This window comes from Equus asinus, chromosome 9, assembly GCF_041296235.1.
Source record: "Equus asinus isolate D_3611 breed Donkey chromosome 9, EquAss-T2T_v2, whole genome shotgun sequence".
NCBI classification, from domain to species: domain Eukaryota; kingdom Metazoa; phylum Chordata; class Mammalia; order Perissodactyla; family Equidae; genus Equus; species Equus asinus.
Window position 1 is genome coordinate 40,718,204 of NC_091798.1, and position 17,181 is coordinate 40,735,384.

At 51.6% G+C, this 17,181-nt stretch overlaps 1 protein-coding gene across 9 annotated transcripts in view; it reads left to right on the top strand.

Annotated features, from left to right (window-relative positions):
• SIL1 (SIL1 nucleotide exchange factor) overlaps positions 1-16,740 on the top strand; it is a 256,886-nt gene extending 240,146 nt beyond the window's left edge. For all 9 annotated transcript variants that reach the window (XM_044780572.2, XM_014853836.3, XM_070518153.1 and 6 more), the window contains 3 exons: positions 7,905-8,001; positions 8,474-8,638; positions 12,410-16,740. In XM_044780572.2, the coding sequence (XP_044636507.1) occupies positions 7,905-8,001; positions 8,474-8,638; positions 12,410-12,766 (619 nt within the window). In that variant the 3' untranslated portion in view covers positions 12,767-16,740. The remainder of the gene's footprint in view (positions 1-7,904; positions 8,002-8,473; positions 8,639-12,409) is intronic.
• Positions 16,741-17,181: the final 441 nt, after the last annotated feature.

The following is a 17,181-nucleotide window of genomic DNA, read 5'->3' on the forward strand; positions in this document are numbered from 1 at the left end:
ACTACCAAAAAACTAGATGTGGTCTGAGGCATTAGGAACAGAGTAGCCTCAGGGCAGAGGTAGCTGGGCCCACTGGACTCTCAAGGGTTTGGCCAGGCTGGAGCCCTGCAGGTAGGTTTGGGTACTACCTCTGAAGGGATTCCTCAGTACATGGAACAGGATCCCATAGAGAGTTGTCAAGGAGGCAAAAGATTTCAAGAGTCACACAGAGAATGCCTGTAGATCCCATGATGCCAGATTGTGATGGGAGGTTTTTCTAGGCCATTGGCTGCTTCTCAGTTTCAGAAGGGCTGACCTGTCAGGGCAGGATCAGACAACTCTTTCTATTTTGAGAGGGTAGATTTGGGACCAGTTTCATGAAAGCAGATTTCAGCTCAGTATTAGAAGATATTTTTCTAGCAATTGGAAGAGTTTAAAACTGTCATAAGGCTGCCTTGTTCAGTGGTCAGCCCCCTGTTGCTCTAGTCTTCAAGTACTAGGCAGCTAGTTATAAGAGATGCTGTAGTGGATAAAAGGTTGGGCATTGGGTCCAGTTATCCCAAATGCTGGTCCTCAGATCAAGTGGTAGGCCTGCTGATAAGAAGCATGTGGGGCATTTATGAAAAATTAGGTTTTTGAGCCCCATCTTCTGAGCTTCTGTTTCAGTACGTGCAGGGTAAGGGTTAGAATCTGTTGGAATTTTCAAAAAGTTCCCCAAGTGCTCCTTGGAGAAATGGCTGATTCCACGGCTGGTGCAGGAAAAGTACAATATCTTGTACAAGAACATCTTGTGCCAGAAAGTAAGAAAGTGCTCAAAAAATTATGGAAACATGTCAAAAAGACACAAAAGCCAGTATGAAAAGGCTCTGGTGATTAAATTAGGGGTAATTTGAGCATTGAAATAAATAATGATGGAAATGGATTATAACCCATAGATTAAATCCATGAATCCATACTGACATAAATGAATGAATGAACTGAATGAATAAATGAGGAAGAAGGAAAACTTCTTCTTTCAGGTAGAGTACCAACAAATACAGATTGAAGAAATAATGGAATTTGAATATCACCGTTAGACAAGCATCACAGTAGTAATTATTTTAAGCAAGAATTATCAATGAATGTCAGAACTAGTGGGTGAACGTTTGATGAGGAATAGGCTGTCTTTGTTTCTCAAAGTGTCTCCCCACAAAAAATGTTTGTTAATTTCAAAGAGACTGATAGTATCTTTACAGTGGAGAAATCTGGCAGATACTACCATGACCAAGTAATCAAAGTGGACATGACCAGCTGTGGGCTTGACTGACCACGTGCCTCCTGATAGGATGCACCGAGAAAGATGCAACATTGCCTCTGTGGTATTTTTGCCAGCATGCATAACCTCAATCTAATGATGAAAAAAACGTCAGACAGATCCAGAGTGAGGGACATTCTACAGCTGGCCTGTGCTCTTCAAAACTGTCAGTGTCATGAAAGAGAAAGAAAAAAATATGTGTAAACATATATAGAGAGAGAAATGAAAAGGCAAATGTGATAAAATAACAGTTGGTGAATCTCAATGGGAGTTCTTTTACTATTTTGTAACTTTTGCATAAGTTGCTTTCCTGTGTAATTTTCTATAATTTTTTAAGTGCCCAGTCTGAAATGATTTGAGGGAAAAAGTGCCCCAGGTGATTGTGATGCAGAGCTATGTTTGAGAGCTACCAGATGTCTGTCAGGAAGATTCTTTGGTGCCCCTCCCTCTGAGGCCCCCTTATCTCTCCAGAGGTGGGCAGATTATCTGTGTGTGTGTGTGTGTGTGTGGCTGGAAGGAGGTCCTAGAGATACTCTTATGAGTGCTATCATTGTGGTGAATTGTGGGCATCTCACATTTGCTTACATGACAGGCTGCTGGTTGGGGACCATATATGAATGGCTCTGGTGATGCTCCTTCCCTTCCACAGCGTTCGGATGGAACTTCTGAGGAGCCCAATATAGTTCCCACCGCACTTAGGTGCTGTGAGGCTTGCTACAGTCCAGATGTTTGGTTTCCCCTCATGCTTCACTTTCATGTGGAAGAGTTGTATGTGACAGTCATTTTTTGGGGGGGGGGTGAACCTATTCTGTTTTTATTCAGGTTGGTAATTGTCCATATCTTGATTGATTAATTGATTGCTTAACCCCATTGATCCCTAGATGGCAGGCAAGTAAAGATCCCTAACAAACCTACCTATTTCAGGATTACACCTCCTGCAAATCCTTGTGTTACATAGATGATCAAGTGCTAGGTCACAGACAAGGTGAGGCCACCAGAGAAGGAGTGTTTCTCTGAGCAAGAAAGTGAGCATACACAACTTCATCAGGCAGGATCACAAATGATTAAGCCTGACCACATATCCCCCTGAGATATGCCCCTTTTCCCCACTGTACAGCATCTTCTCAAGGAGCATTTCAGAACAATGGCAGTTTTTTCCTCTGTTATGAAGAGAGTGAAAAGAAATAATAATTGTCCTACTTAGAAATATTGTGAGAGCTCATGAGAGAGCACATACTCTGATGTGTCTCCAGTGTCCTGTGGAGAACCCTAAAGTGTAGGTTTGGACTGGGAACCTAGATGACTCAGGCTCTACTTCAGGGGTTTGACCTTAGTGCTTCCTCAGCCACTCTCTAACCAGTCAAGCTAATTCTTATTTCCCAATAGCTCTGCCTTTTTCAGTTTTTCTCTTTTTCCACTGATTCAAACTCTCTTTTCAGCCCTTGTTGTTCCAATCACCCCGAGCAGGATTTCTGTTTCTGTGCACACAACCCTTGTGCCAGCAGTGCCCACTTTGTGGCCGTGTGACCTGTATAGCTGCACAGGACTCCATACTGAAAAGGGCCCATGCTTGGTTTAATACTCTGCCCTCACCGTCATGAAATTCCTAATAGTTTTTGAACAAGGCCCCCACGTTTCCATTTTGCATTGGACCTGAAAATTATGTAGCCAGTCCTGAGTGCCAGGGATGGAGAAAGGTAGCTTCTGGATCTGAAGTGACCAGCATTCTCATGGGCCCCCTGGCTGGGCTTGGCTGCATACCCTGAGATCAGCTCTACTACTTGCCCCCCAATAACTCCCCACCCCCGCTGACACTTGCTCAGCTTTGGTTAGCTAAAACATGACCTCTGACCCTTGGCAGATTGCTCACATTCGTCATCCTGACCCAAACTGTTTGGTTTCTGCAAATGCAATCACTTCCATTTCTGCAATTCCTCCCCCACCCCCGATCCAAGATTTACAGAGTAGCAGCTGCTGCCGTCCCTCTGCACACAGACAGCTGACTCGCTTGCTGATTGTGAACATCCCAGTAATCCAAGTGATAATGGTATTTATTCAGTCCAGCCGGCTTAGCTCTGAACAAGGTTTATTCTCATTTATCCCGTCGGAGACGAGCTACGTCCTTAAATATCCTTTTGTTGACTTTGAGCACACCAGCGCCACTGATGTCACTGAGAGGCATGCCAGGCCCCTGCCCTTTTAACTCGCTCATATCCCCAACTGTCAGGGCACCCACCTTCCAGCCAGCAAGCACCCCCCCCTCCCTGGCCCCACCCCAGGCAAGGGCTGCAGCTCTGGTCTTGAATCTGTAGGCTGGGAGGGGGATGAGGCCAGCATATATGTTCCTGAGGCATCTGGGCTGAATAAAGCTGTGTTCTCAAGGATATATAGTCTGGCCTCTCTGTGTAGCAAACCCACTATAATTATAATCTTTCAAGTCACGACATATTGGCTAGCATTTTGGTGTTCATTAGCTACTGTATCTTTTTTTTTAACCCAATGAAATTTGGGGGGTTTTTTGTTTGTTTTTTGGGTGAGGAAGATTGTTCCTGAGCTAACATCTGTGCCAATCTTTCTCTGTTTTGTATGTGGGACGCTGCCACAGCATGACTTGATGAGTGGTATGTAGGTCCACACCCAGGATCTGAACCCATGAACCCTGGACCACCAAAGTGGAGTGCATGAACTTAACCACTACATCACTGGGTTGGGCCAGCTATTCTATCTGTAATACAAGGTAGTTTTGGCTCTGCCTCCCAGGTGAGGAAATTGAGGTGAAGGGACTTACCCAAGGTTATCAGCTGTTGTTCACAGGATTCTTACCAAAGGTTCTCCAGGCCCTGACCCTTGCACATCCCCTACACCTTACTCTGAGGTATTTTGGGCATGTCCTCCCCAAAAGCACAAAGCAGTAAGCATTCAGAACCCAAAGCTGAGCTACTTGGGGAGAGAGAGGTTCTGAGAGCATGTTGGTGTCTGTCTCTCCGGGGCAGATTGCTCGAGAAATGCCCAGCTCTGCTGTCCCTGCCTGGATGGACCGAGTGCCATCTTGAAATGCAGGCTTTGTCTTTCCCACCCTCCCTCTGCTGTGTTTCCTCAGCCCCTTGACTGGGCAGCCCTTGTTTTAAGCTGATCAGGAGAAAAGGCCAGGCAGGGTAGGGGCCCAGGGCTGCCAAGGCGGCACTCAGCCATAGGCCCATGTTTGGCCCCTGGTCCCGCTCTATTCACCCAAGTCCTTCAGGACTCTGCTACAGGTGAAAAAGTAGATTTATTGCCTTATGAAAGTGATTTCAGCAAGTGACAAAACGCATCAGGCTTTCTCTTTTTCTCTGTGGTTTCATTTCTCCTGTGTATGAGCTCTTTTCTCTCCTACTCTGACAGGGCTTCCCTCCATGAAGATAGGGTAAGACCTGGCTGCTGTTGGCATGGCTGTAGGTGCTCCTGGCTTACAGCAACCTGCCTGGTGGAGAAGAGAACTTCTTTCTGTCCTGACTCCAGTGTAGAAGACTGAGGGGCTCTGATTGCTCCATCCTGGGAAACCCACTGAGGCCATGGTGATGAGTGACTGTGATGGTCCAGCACTGGGCCACAAGCCATCCCCTGTGGCCTGTGGAGTTGGGGTCTGCCCCATCAGGACCACAGGAGTGGGAGGAAGGGAGGAAAAGATGTCAGTACCAGGAGGTGGAGAAGAAGGGATGCTGGGCTGAAACAGGCACATACCACATAGCTAGAGCCAACCTGACCTGGGCATGGTGGGCTGTGCCTGGCTCAGAGTGTCCCCCTAGCTCTTCTCCTGTCCCCAGGGTTACCTGGTCTGGCCAAAAGTTATGTAGGCATTCATTCATTCACTCTGAAACCTGTGAGTAGAAGCTGGTGGTGTGGTCTCTTGCATGTGTGGATCCTGGCTTGATCAGTGCTGAGTGGCAGAGAGCAGGCTGAGCTTCCCCGAGGATCTGTCCTGCATGCGGGCCTTCTCTGAGCAACTTCCTGGCAGTAGCTTGCCTCTAGATCTTTCCTGGGACGGAGTGTTGTCAGGCCCTCTCTAACCCACATCAGGGCTCCTGTGACAAGAAGTACCAGGGAAGCCATACCTCTTATTGGCTTCTGGCATCTTTTCTTTACTCTCAGTCGGCTTATTCTTTCTCTGGAGGATCCCAGGGATTTGCCTACACAGGACGTGCCCTCCTCTTTTACCCCTGATAGTTTGTTTCTTGTTGTTTATGCTTTGGTTCCCGTAGGAGTTTGAGCCTTCTCTCCTCTTCTACCAGCTGAGACCTGGGTGGACAGAGTCCAAGTCTTCTGCATGTTGTCTCTCCCCTTCCCCAGCACTACCTTGTGTTGGTGACAGGGTTGCTACTCTGGGAGGTGCTCAGGTAGGTCCCTGGATCTAGTGTGCTCAGGCCGGATCTCCTTGGATGTCCCCTCTGTTCCTGAGCTCTGATCTTGTCTTTGGGGCTGGCCTGGTGATTATCTTGTTTCCGGGTCTTGTTCTCAGGAGATCTGTAGACAAGGACGAAGCCTTGTGTGCTGTCTTTGGAGAGCCTTGTATCTGCCGATCTGTGGGCCCATGAGGGATGGGGCTCCTTGGTAGTGTTCCGTGAGGCTGATGTGATGTCGGGCCTCACAGCCCTCCTTCCTTGGGAGGCAGCATTTGATGTTTGTGTGAATTTCTCAGTGTGGTCTTCATCTTTTCCTAGGCCCTGCTTGTCGTGGGTGAGCATTCCTCAGGCACATGATGGCAGAGACAGCCCTAATTAGCTCATGCTTTGATGAAGCAGCTGCCTTTCTCAAGTTGGGGGAACAAGGGGCAGGGGAGAGGCTCATCTCCTGGGCCCCCCTGCATCAGCACCCAGCTGCCTATCTGGTGAAGAGCTGTCAACCTCCCCTCCCCAGAGAACCCAGGCCATCTCCAGGCTGCTCCTCAGACACGAGTGGGGTTGCAGTGGGACAGGCCAGCAGCACCGACCCTGCACGTCCTTTCTGGCTGAGAGGATGCAGAGGGATGCAGAGGGAAGAAGGTGCTTCCCCTTTTGCAGCAGGAAAACTAGCTCACCATGCAAGGACTACTTTGAACCTCAAAGCTGGTGCCTGGTAAGAATAGAGAGGTGGGCCATCTAGGACTCACTTGGGCTTTATCACCATGCCATCTAGCCAGCTTTTATGGAGCACCTGCTGTGTGCCAGGCTCTCTCCTATAAGCAACAGTGTGCACACTCTCTTGTTACCTGCCTCCCCTTTTCTTTGGGTTTGGACCAGGAGCCAGCTCCCTCTGATTTGTCTATACCCTGCCTTACTCTCCAGGAGGCCATGAGGGCCCCCTGCTAAGGTTGGGGGTTAGGAGGAACAGGTGCTTTTGGGGTCTCCAGGGAGCTGGTGGCCATGCTAAGGTAAGGCAGCTAGAGCTAGGTAGAGACTTGATGCTCTTTGTGGACTCTCTGACCTGGCTCCACCCCTTGCAGCGTCCTCAGGCTTTTTATGTGCCTGTAGCCTTTCTTCTCTGAGGCCTCATAAGGCTAGTGAGGGAGCCTTAACCTTATTCAAGGGCCTAACTACACAGGTCCCTGTTCTTGCCGCTTGCTCCTTAATTGATCACTAATTTGATGTTAGAAAGCAAGCAGCCTGCAAAAGGATATCCTGCTGGGGTTCCCAGCCGTGTTCCCTGCCTGGCACCTTGCCCTGATGGAGGTCTCACCCTGCAGGCCCTGCATCCTTTCATCCAGGAGGGCTGTGCCTGAAGAGTTTGTTTGAATCACCTCGCTCTTTCTCCAGCCCAGAATGGGTTTTGAGTGTCTCAGTGTTGCCATTTGTTGGTTGGTACAATCGTGGTTGTATACATGTATTTATTCATTCATTGCCTATTGTCCAGGGCCCCAAGGCCCCATGACATGGCAGGCACTGTGCTGAGCGCTGAGAATAAAGAGAGAGAGAAAATCACAGTACCTGCTCTCATAGAATTCAGGGTCTGGTGGGGAGGCAGCTGAGTTGGTCATGTTTAGGATTTACTCAGGGATTCAGAGGCCTCCTGGATCTTGTTCTTCTTGCCTTCCTCTCATAAGCGTTTACTACAGGCTGTGTGTGCTCTCTGCCCAGGAGAGGAGGGAAGTGGAAAGGGTCCCTGCCCCTGGCCTGGAGGAGCTCCACACCCAGAGGGGAACAGATGTATTAGTAATAGCCTCGAGTGTGTGATGTGCCTGTGGTCATGGAAGGAGGAGCACCCAACACTGGCTTGGGGGGTGTACAGGGAGGATTTCCATAGGAGGGACACTGAAGTAGCACCTTTAGCATCAGAAGGATGTTAAAATGGGTACAGGTGATTTCCCTTCCCAAATCACCCCAGCCGGTTGGCTGCTGGGTAATGGGAGACTGGTATGGGAGCTCTTGGCCCATCATCTGTGCCGTAGGCCATTTTACCCAGGTGGATCCACACCAATTAGTCTCTGTTTCCCCAGCTAACTTCTAGCTTGTCCAGAGTGGGAACCCTCCCCACCTTGTGCACCTTGTTTCTCCCTAGGGATGGCTGTTGTGGCGTCAGCTCCCTAACCACCAGGATCCCTGGGCTGGGCACAGTGGTGTGCCCCCGAGTTGGTGAGTAAGTGCAAAGTCACACCTTCATGTTCTTCTCGCCCCGACAGCAACCCAAAGGTCCAGGTGGAGGCCATCGAGGGGGGAGCCCTGCAGAAACTGCTGGTCATCCTGGCTACGGAGCAGCCTCTCACTGCAAAGAAGAAGGTGTGTTTCTCTTCCCTTTCTCCTGCCCAGCTCCCAGCACACCTGTGGAGCCTGGACGGCAAGGGTCCCTTTCCAGGCAGTACATGTCACCCCTTGGGGCCTGAGTGGTCATGTGCTGCGTGGTGTAGGGGGAGAGGTCCCAGTCATCTAAAGCAGCATGGCAGCATGCCAAGGGGTCTGGAGGCCTGGGTTTGGCTCACACAGTGTAGTCTTGGGTCCCACCCCCTGCCTTCCTGCCCTGGGCTTCAGTTTATCTACGGGTTGATATCGAAGATGTCTGACGTCTCTCCTGGCTCTCTCAGACCTGGATTCTTGGGTGTAGCTATACCTGAGCGTCTTGGGTGGCGCCAGGAAGAATGGAGGCTGGGCTGGGGTAGTTGAGGCACCTCTGACTGCCTTTTCTGTGCCTCGGGGCAAGGCCAGATCTGTGTGGCCCCTCACCCCTCACCCATCTGGATCTGTGCCTCCCCAGGTCCTGTTTGCACTGTGCTCCTTACTGCGACACTTCCCCTATGCCCAACAGCAGTTTCTGAAGCTAGGGGGGCTGCAGGTCCTGAGGAGCCTGGTGCAGGAGAAGGGCACAGAGGTGCTGGCTGTGCGTGTGGTCACCCTGCTCTATGACCTGGTCACTGAGAAGGTGAGTGCCCAGGCCCGTCCTGCCTCCCCTTCACTTTACTTTGTGTTTCCTTCTGACCATTTGACCCTTGCGCCCTCCCACATCTCTTCCATCCATCCCTCCATTCTCGTGATGGAAAGCTCCTGAGCAGACATGCCAGCCTGAGCTAGACAGATGGGGATGCTGTGGGGCTTCCTCAGAGCCCCACAATCAGGATCTGAGACGTCAGGAAGGATCCTGTGGGAAATGACTGCTAAGCTGAAACCTGAGGCCTGGTGAGGAGGGGGAAGGGAGGAGGGGGCGCTGGCAGTGGTCAGGGCTATGTGTGCAAGCAGAGGGGTCAGCATGATCAAAGGCCAGACGTAGCCAGGATCAGCCCTTCACAGAATGAAAGGTCATTTGGCTGAAGAATAGTGTGGGGTCATGAGGAGCAGGTGGATGGAGCGGCTGCACCTGAGAGCCATCACAGCAGCCAGGAGACCAAGGAGTCAGGGGCTGGAATGATGCTGAATCTTAAGATTCTAGAAAACTGGAGTGCCTCCTCTGGGAGCTTTGGCTCTGGGCTGGGGCTCAGAGTGGCTGTCCTCAAGGGCCCTGGGGACCCCAGGTGCTTGCTGCCTGGGAGAAGACTTGATGCCTGGCCCACTTTGCTCTTTGTGAGCCTGAAAAGGTCTTAATTAAGGAGAGAGTAAAACCAGCCAGGCCTGGGTTCTTAATTCAGCTGCTGCAGAGAGCAGTGGTAGGGCTTTCTCGGCTGTCTCTCTCGGGCCACACAGCCAATTGCGATTGGTGGAGCAGGGCTGGGCAGCTGCTGGAACTGGTGCTGAGTGTTGGCGGCCTAGGGGCCCACCCTTCCTCCCTGCCCCCTTTCCTGCTCTGTGAACCCCTCCTCGAGGCCTCAGGCTGAGGGTCAGGGTTGTCTATCGCTGCTTCTCTCTGTCAGCTGTTTGCTTTTGTGTATGTGCTCCCACTCTCCTGCTCTCCCGCTCTTGCTCTCTCAGTCTTTCTGCCTCTGTCCCTCTTAGCCTGTCTTGTTTCTCAGTCTGTTTCTCTCTCTCTCTGTCCTCCCGCCTCTCCAAGCTGCAGAAACCCAGTTTCTCAGACCAGCGGGCAGCCATGTGGTGTTCACATCCAATTAATAAGGCCTGGGCCCAGTTGACATCCTGGGTGTGGGCCAGCGAGCCTGCAGAAGGACATGTACATTGGCTTGGCATTTCCCAGGAGAAACTGATCTCTTTCCTCTGGTGTCTTGAGTGTCTCTTTGCTGCCCCAACCCTGGTCTGGTGGGCACTGTGACACTGGCTCATCCCCAGAGAGCAGCCACTGGGCAGTCTCACCAAGACTGCCCTGAGTCTGACCCTGGGAGCCTGCCTTTGAGCCTTTAGGGTGCTGCAAAGATCAGGAAGGGACTGTCATCTCCTTGCAAACAGTATAGAGACAGTCATCCTTCTGCAGGGAGGAGGACAGTGGAGGAGTTCCAGCCAGAGAGCTTTAGAACAGACATCAGCCATACTCTATGCTTGAGGCAGTCAGCGCTTCTCTGTTCTTGTGGCTCCTCAGAAAGAGTGAAGAACTAGCTAAACTGGGGATGGGTCCATAGCTGCCTGAAGGCGGAGGTGTGGCTATTGCCGTTTGGGGCACCATGCACCTCAAGGGCACTGTTGGGATGGGGAGGAGGCAGCTGAACCACAGAATTCCCATGGAAGTGTGGACCTCCCTCTCAGATTGCTGCTTCTGCACAAAGGGAGGCCAGCCTGTGGTTGTGAGCCCGTGTCCTCTCACACCTCCGTGGAGCTGAAGAGCTGCAGGGGTGACCCACCTGCCAGTTCCTTCCACAAATGTTGACTGGGTGTCTGTCCTTCCAATGCTGTGCCAAGTCCACGGTCTCTGCCCTCCTGGTGCTTTCAGGCAGATGTTTATCAGAGAATCACCCAGAGCATATAGGTCATGGAGGCCTACCTCTGATCAGGGCCCTGACCTCTTTTGGGGAGTCTGGGGAGGCACTGAGATCTGAGAGGTGAGCCGAGTTAACTATGGAGTCAGAGTTGGGTAAGAATGCGCCTTGAAGTGGGAGCTGCACTTCCAAAGGCCCTGGGGAAGAGTTACTGTGACAGGTGCCAGAGTGAGGGCATGTGTGGGGACTAGGCCAAGTGCTGGCAGGGGCAGATCCTGCAGAAGTCCCAGGGAAGGGGTTTAGTCTTGATCATCAGAAATGGAAGGTTGTGAAGGGTTTGGGGCTGGGCAGCACTGTCTGCCATCAGAGGACTGGAGGAGGCAGGTTGTGAGCTGGAGGCAGTGGACTGCAAAAGTGCAGTGAGGAGCGGGGTGCACAGAGCAAAGACAGAGAGCTGGGAGGATTGGGGTGTGTTTTGGAGGTTGAGCCGGCAGGACTTGGGGGTAATTAGGAGAGCACTTCAGATGCTTCTCAGCCTTTTCTGTCCCAGGATGCTGACCCCCACCTCTCCCCTACTTCCTCTGCTAGCCCCGATGGGCCCCAAGGCCATCAGGTGGTCCGCTGTGGCCCTTGATCTTTTCCTGGACTTCCCTTTTGCCTTCCCTATCATCTGCATGCCTCATTCTCACCTGGAGTTAGGGCAGAGATTCCTTCTTTCTTCTTGCAGGTACATTTAGAAGAGCCAGTGTGGGATATCTTTGCCCCCTGCCAACCCTCCATCTCTACGTAGCCTTCCTCTGACATGTGAAATAAGCTGATAACTTGTCAGGCTTCTGGTGTTTCCTTTCCTGCCTGTGGCAGCCTGACAGGATTAGTTCCCACCATATTCTGCTGATAGGGCTGTGTTTCTGCACTTTATAGACATGGGCCGAGCATATGACTTCCTACCCAGACTTGCCTCAACTCCCCAGGCCCTGGGAATAAAGGCCACCCTCGTTAGAGGGACACCCAGGGTTCTGTGTGTTCTGAGCCCCAGCCGAACCCTCGGGCCCTTGTACCCCATAGACCAGCACAACCTGCCATTCTTCAACCATGAGATTGGCTCAGCCCTGTTGTTTAACTCTCCTGTGTGTGGAGCCTTCACCCTTGTCCACTTGGACAACTCTCACACCTCAAGACTCAGAGAAATGCCATCCTCTTCTATCCCCCATGCCCTGACTCCTCTGAGGGAGTGGATCTGTAGTGGTAATGATGGCGATGTTGTTGATATAGCTAACATTTGTTGAGTTGTAGATGGTGTAATAACACTTGATATCAAATCTCACATTGTTGGGTATGCTCTTTGTTCTGGACACTGGCTGCATGTTCACTATCCCATTGAGTCCTCCTAACAATCCTGAAGGGGTCATATCATCTCCACCTAGAGATGATGACATTGGGTTTTAGGGAGGCTAAGTGCCAGCCCAAGATTATTCAGCTATCAGTGGGGGAGGAGGAATTTGAACCCAGACTGTCTGCCTCCACATTACACTGCTGAACTAAATTTATCATGCTCTTTAGGAATTATTTGGTGAATTTTTATTCTCCTGTTAGACCCTGAGCTCCTTGAGGGCAGGGATGTGTCTCCATCTTGGTTTCTCCAGCACCTGGCACATTGTGCAGTTGTTTTTGATGAGTGTCTGGAAGGACAGATGGGTGGATGGGGAAGCACGTGTGAAGCCATGAATCCAGCTGGCCTTCTCCCATGAAGGGCTTTGAGGCCCAAGGGGATGAAGGAAGAGGGTGTGAACTCACGGGTCAGCCACATGCCTTTGTATCTGAAGGGCAGCGCTGACTGCTCTCTGTGTGTTCTCTCCCCCTCCCACCCCGTCCCTGGTGCCTGGCTGTGCGGATGGCAGATGTTTGCCGAGGAGGAAGCCAAGCTGACCCGAGAGATGTCCCCAGAGAAGCTGCAGCAGTATCGCCAGGTGCACCTCCTGCCAGGCCTGCGGGAACAGGGCTGGTGTGAGATCACTGCCCACCTCCTGGCACTGCCTGAGCATGATGCCCGTGAAAAGGTGCTGCAGACACTGGGCACCCTCCTGGCCACCTGCCGGGACCGCTTCCGTCAGGACCCCCAGCTCAGCAGGATGCTGGCCAGCCTGCAGGCGGAGTACCAGGCACTGGCTACCCTGGAGCTCCAAGATGGCGAGGATGAGGGCTACTTCCGGGAACTGCTGGGCTCTATCAACAGCTTGCTGAAGGAACTGAGATGAGGCGCCCACCCAACACTGAGACTAGACTGGGATGCTGCTAGCAAGGCTGAAGGGCACCAGCTTTGGTGGGCTCTTCAGGGGACACCAGACAAGAGGGAGGACTTCCTTGCTGAGGCCTGGGTATCATCTGGGCGGTGCTAGCTTGGCCATTAAATAGAGACATGAAGGCCATTGTCTGTCCGTCTACTGTATGTCTGTGCACACTGGGCACAGCCCTGTGGTTGGGGGGCTGTGTGTGAGAGCCCCCCAGGGTAGATAGGTGGATCATTGGGTGATAGGCTCCTGAGGGCCCCTAGTGACATGCTGGATGGTCAGCCGAGGGCATCCAGTAACAGACTCCATGGGAAAGATCTGGGCTCAGGAGTTGGAAAACCCTGGCTGGAACCCAGCTCTTTACCACCCAGTAGCTCTGTGACTTTGGGAAGTCACTTAACTTCCCTGAGCCTTTTTCCTCATCTGTCAAAGGAGAATGCCATTAAATGAGAGAAAACATGCAGAAAGCACTACACCAGTACCTGGCACCCGTGCTTGTTCCTTCCCCCACCTGGCCATGAAGGGAGGTCTAGGGGATCCTCTCACTGCCCCTTCCACCCTGTGCCCAAGTAAGAGTTTCAAGGCCACTGGCCCTGGCAGAAGCCTGAGGACATCTCCACACGCAGGGATGTTGTGTCAGCCCAGGCAGCTGATGCTGGGCTGGAGCGGTTGGGGCCTGGGTGATGGAAGGACACGGGGCTGGCTTGCCGCACTCTGGAGGCCCTTGGGTACAGGCCTCGCTCTGGGAGAGGAGTGATCTTGCTAAAGCTGGTAGTGGGAACCCAGGCCTGCCAGGCCCACTGGATGGGGCAGAAGTGCCTCTCTCTGCCCTTGCCTCTCTCCTGTGTCTGTGCTGAGCTGGGCCGAGCCTAAGAAGGAGGCCTCAGAGGCGGGGGCAGCCGAGCCTGGCAAGCCCTGGCCCCCACCCCAGAGAGGCTGAGCGCCAGGCTGGGAGCCTGCTGTGGGTTGCCACGGCAACCTCAGCTCTGGGCTTTCCTGATTTGGATTCTGGTGCGTTTGTTTTTCAGCCTTTCCCAATGCACCAGAGTGCTGCTCAGGCAACCCCTCCCAGCCGCCATGTAGAAATCTCCCCCTCCTGGCCTTGCACATAGAAATTTAAGCCTCACTGGGCTGAGGGGAAACTGAGGCCCAAAGAAATATGGAGTAGTAGGTGGCATTTTTCCCTGCGGTCCCTTTGCTCAGCCTCAGGTCCTCTCCTGCCCACCTCACGCCACAATACCGAGGAAGCTTGAGAGAGAGAGCTGTTGCCTACACAGAGCCCTCCCAGGAGAGCAGGAGGGAAGCAGGAAACCGTTTTGCCAGGGTAGGAAGCCTCAGGGCTCGGGCATAGCTGGGATCAGACCTGAAGTCTACCAAGTGTTGGGTACTTACTGCCTCACTGCCTTTAAAACTTCTCAGTAGCCTTCGAAGTACACTTTACAGATGAGGAAATCATGGCTCAGAGAGGCTACATGATCAGCCTGAGGTCACACAGCTTCTGAGTGGCAGAGCTGGGATTTGCTGGGCTGATCATGCTGTGGTGGAAGCCTTCAATGTGCAGCTCAGAAGGGCATAATGTTTAATTTGACAGGCAGTGGTGGGAGGACCAGGAGAGATGGCAGAGCAACTGTTCTGTGGCAGAGCAGGGCAGGGTTCAGAAAGGAGGTGTTGGCGCCTGGCTAAGGCCCAGGTCAAGAGTCACTTTAAAGATAGTGTCAGCAGACTCTGCAGGTGGATTTGAGAAAGAAGGACGGTGAGACGTGGGAGAATGGGGCTGCCCTGGCACATGTGGGAGAGAGGAGGGCTTGGGGTTGGGGGCAAGTCTGGTCTGGGCCGCCTCCTGGCAGAGGTGAGCACTGAGGCTGTGGCACAGGTGTGCTCTTTGAGCAAGGGCTTCAAGAATGTGAGGGAGGCCCTGGGCAGTATCAGGCTGGGCTGGGGATCTCCAGAGCCCTTGAGGCCTCTGTAACCACCGGGGTCTGATCTGGGATATGGGAAGGGATCCCCATGGAAGGAGTGCACCAGTGGAGGCCTGATTTAGGACCCTGGGATCTCTTTTACCCTCAGGTATGCTGCACAAAACAGCATATCTGTAAAGCAGAAAGGAGACTGTGGGCCACAAACTCTTGGGTGGTCCCTAGGGCTGAAATGAGGGGAGCCAGACCAGTGCCAGGCTGCTGAGACCACAGGCCAGGTGGTGGGACTGCTGCTACCCTCTTCTCCTCTCCACATACACCTAGACAAGGCGTCAGGGAGGCTCAATTTTGGTCTGCAGTCTGTCTTCTTGCTGATCCCATTCGGGTTTGTCCTGGGCCTCTGATTTCTTGGTCCTGGGCCCTGAAGCAGACCCTCCTAGGAGACAGGCAGCAGTGTGACCCAGGGCTCAGGCTTGGGCTGCTTGGATGTGGGCTCTGATTCCATCACCCAATTCATCATGACTGTTGTCTGAAGGTCTAGAAGGAGCCTTCTCTGCCTTCACTTTGGGTGCTATCCTGGGAACTGTGGCCAAGGAGTGTGACCTGGGCTCAAAGTTAGGCAGAAAATGGTAATGGGGGGCCATAGCCCTCAGAATTCGGGGTGATGTGACTGCTTCCAGCCAGGGCCTGGAGGCTGCTTTCCTTTTCTCCCACCCCGTCACATGGTGGGACCACAGGGCTCTTGGCCTTCTGGCAAGGACTGGACTGAGAGCTGTGACTGGCAGACACCCCGTCGGCCCTGGATGACTGTTGGTTCCCTGCTCCTTGACTGGGCTGAATTAGGTCCTCTATGTGGGAGGATGACAGTGACAGGGTGTGGGATGGTGATCCTGGGTCCTCACCCCATTCCTCAGCAGGCCTGGTTTTTATTAATTCATTTGTTCATTCTTTTATTTAAATTGTATTTATTGAGCACTTACTCTGTTAGGCCCCAGGGTTCTGAGATTGGTGAGTCATAGGCCCTGCTGTCAGGGAGCTCACAGTCTGGTAGGGGAAGCAGTTGCAGTGTGACATGTACTGTGATGGGGGGAGGCCTTGGTCAGTTGGAGCCGAGGAGGCCCCTGACCAAGTTGAGGAGGTCAGGAAAGGCTTCCCAGAGCCTTGTTGCTGTGGTGAGAACAGGCAACAGGGGCAAGGGCGGAAGCAGGAGCCCAGTGTGGATCTATTGCAGAATCCAGGTGAGAGCTGATGCAGTTTGAACCAGGGTGATGATAGAGAAGGTGGTGTGAAGTCCTCAGAGTCCAGATATGTTTTAAAGATAGAGCTAAGAGGACGTGTGGACCAACAGCATGTGGCATAGAAGGAAAGAAGAGTCAAGGATGAAGTCTCACTTGGCCGCTTGAGCACATGGGTGTGTGGAGGTGCTGTATACAAAAGTGGGAAGAGAGAAGAGTAGGGAAAAAAGATTGAGACTTTGTGTGGACATTGTTTTTGGACATGTTTATGTTGAGATATCAAGTGACCATCAAGTAGGGTTGTTGAGTAGACAATGGAGATAGAGTCTGGAGCCTAAGGAAGAGGCCACGTGTGAAGAGAGAAACATGGAAGCAGTGTGTGCGGGAGCCAGCTCATAGTGTGTAAGCCGTGTGGGTATCAGGAACATTGCGAGCTAGCCGTTAAACACAGCCATTATTAAAAACCGAATTATATAAACTTACAGTTAAATAATATGTTAGTAAAGCAAAGGTGGGGCCAGCCCCGTGGCAAAGTGGTAAAGTTTGCACACTCTGCTTCGGTGGCCCAGGGTTTCGCTGGTTTGGATCCTGGGCACAGGGCACCGCTCATCAGGTCATGTTGAGGTGGCGTCACACATAGCACAACCAGAGGCGCTTACAACTAGAATATACAACCATGTACTGGGGGGCTTTGGGGAGAAGAAGAGGAAGAAAAAAAAAGATTGGCAACAGATTTTAGCTCAGGTGCTAATCTTTAAAAAAAAAAAAAGCAAAGGTAATTTTTAAAAACTAGCAAGAGCAAATTACACCCAAGTAAAGCAAAAGAAAAGGAAATAATAAAGATAAGAGCAGAAATCAATAAAATTTAAGACAGAAAAATTAGAGAAAATTAATGAAAAGATGATTCATTGAAAAAAGAAGACACGAATTACCAATATCAGGAATTAAAGAGGGGATATCACTATAGAGTCTACAAGCACTAACAGGATCATAAGTGAATACTAAGAACGACTCTAGGTCCATAAATTTGACAACTTAGAAGAAATGACAGATCAATTCTTTGGAAAACAGTTGTCTTTCACTGCATTAGTTTTCTATTGCTTGCTATAAAAAATTACCATGAACTTAGTGCCTTATTTCAACCTGGATTTATGATCTTACAGTTCAGTAGGTCAGAAGTCTGATGCAGTTCTCACAGGGCAAAAATCAAAGTCATCCACAGGGCTGCATT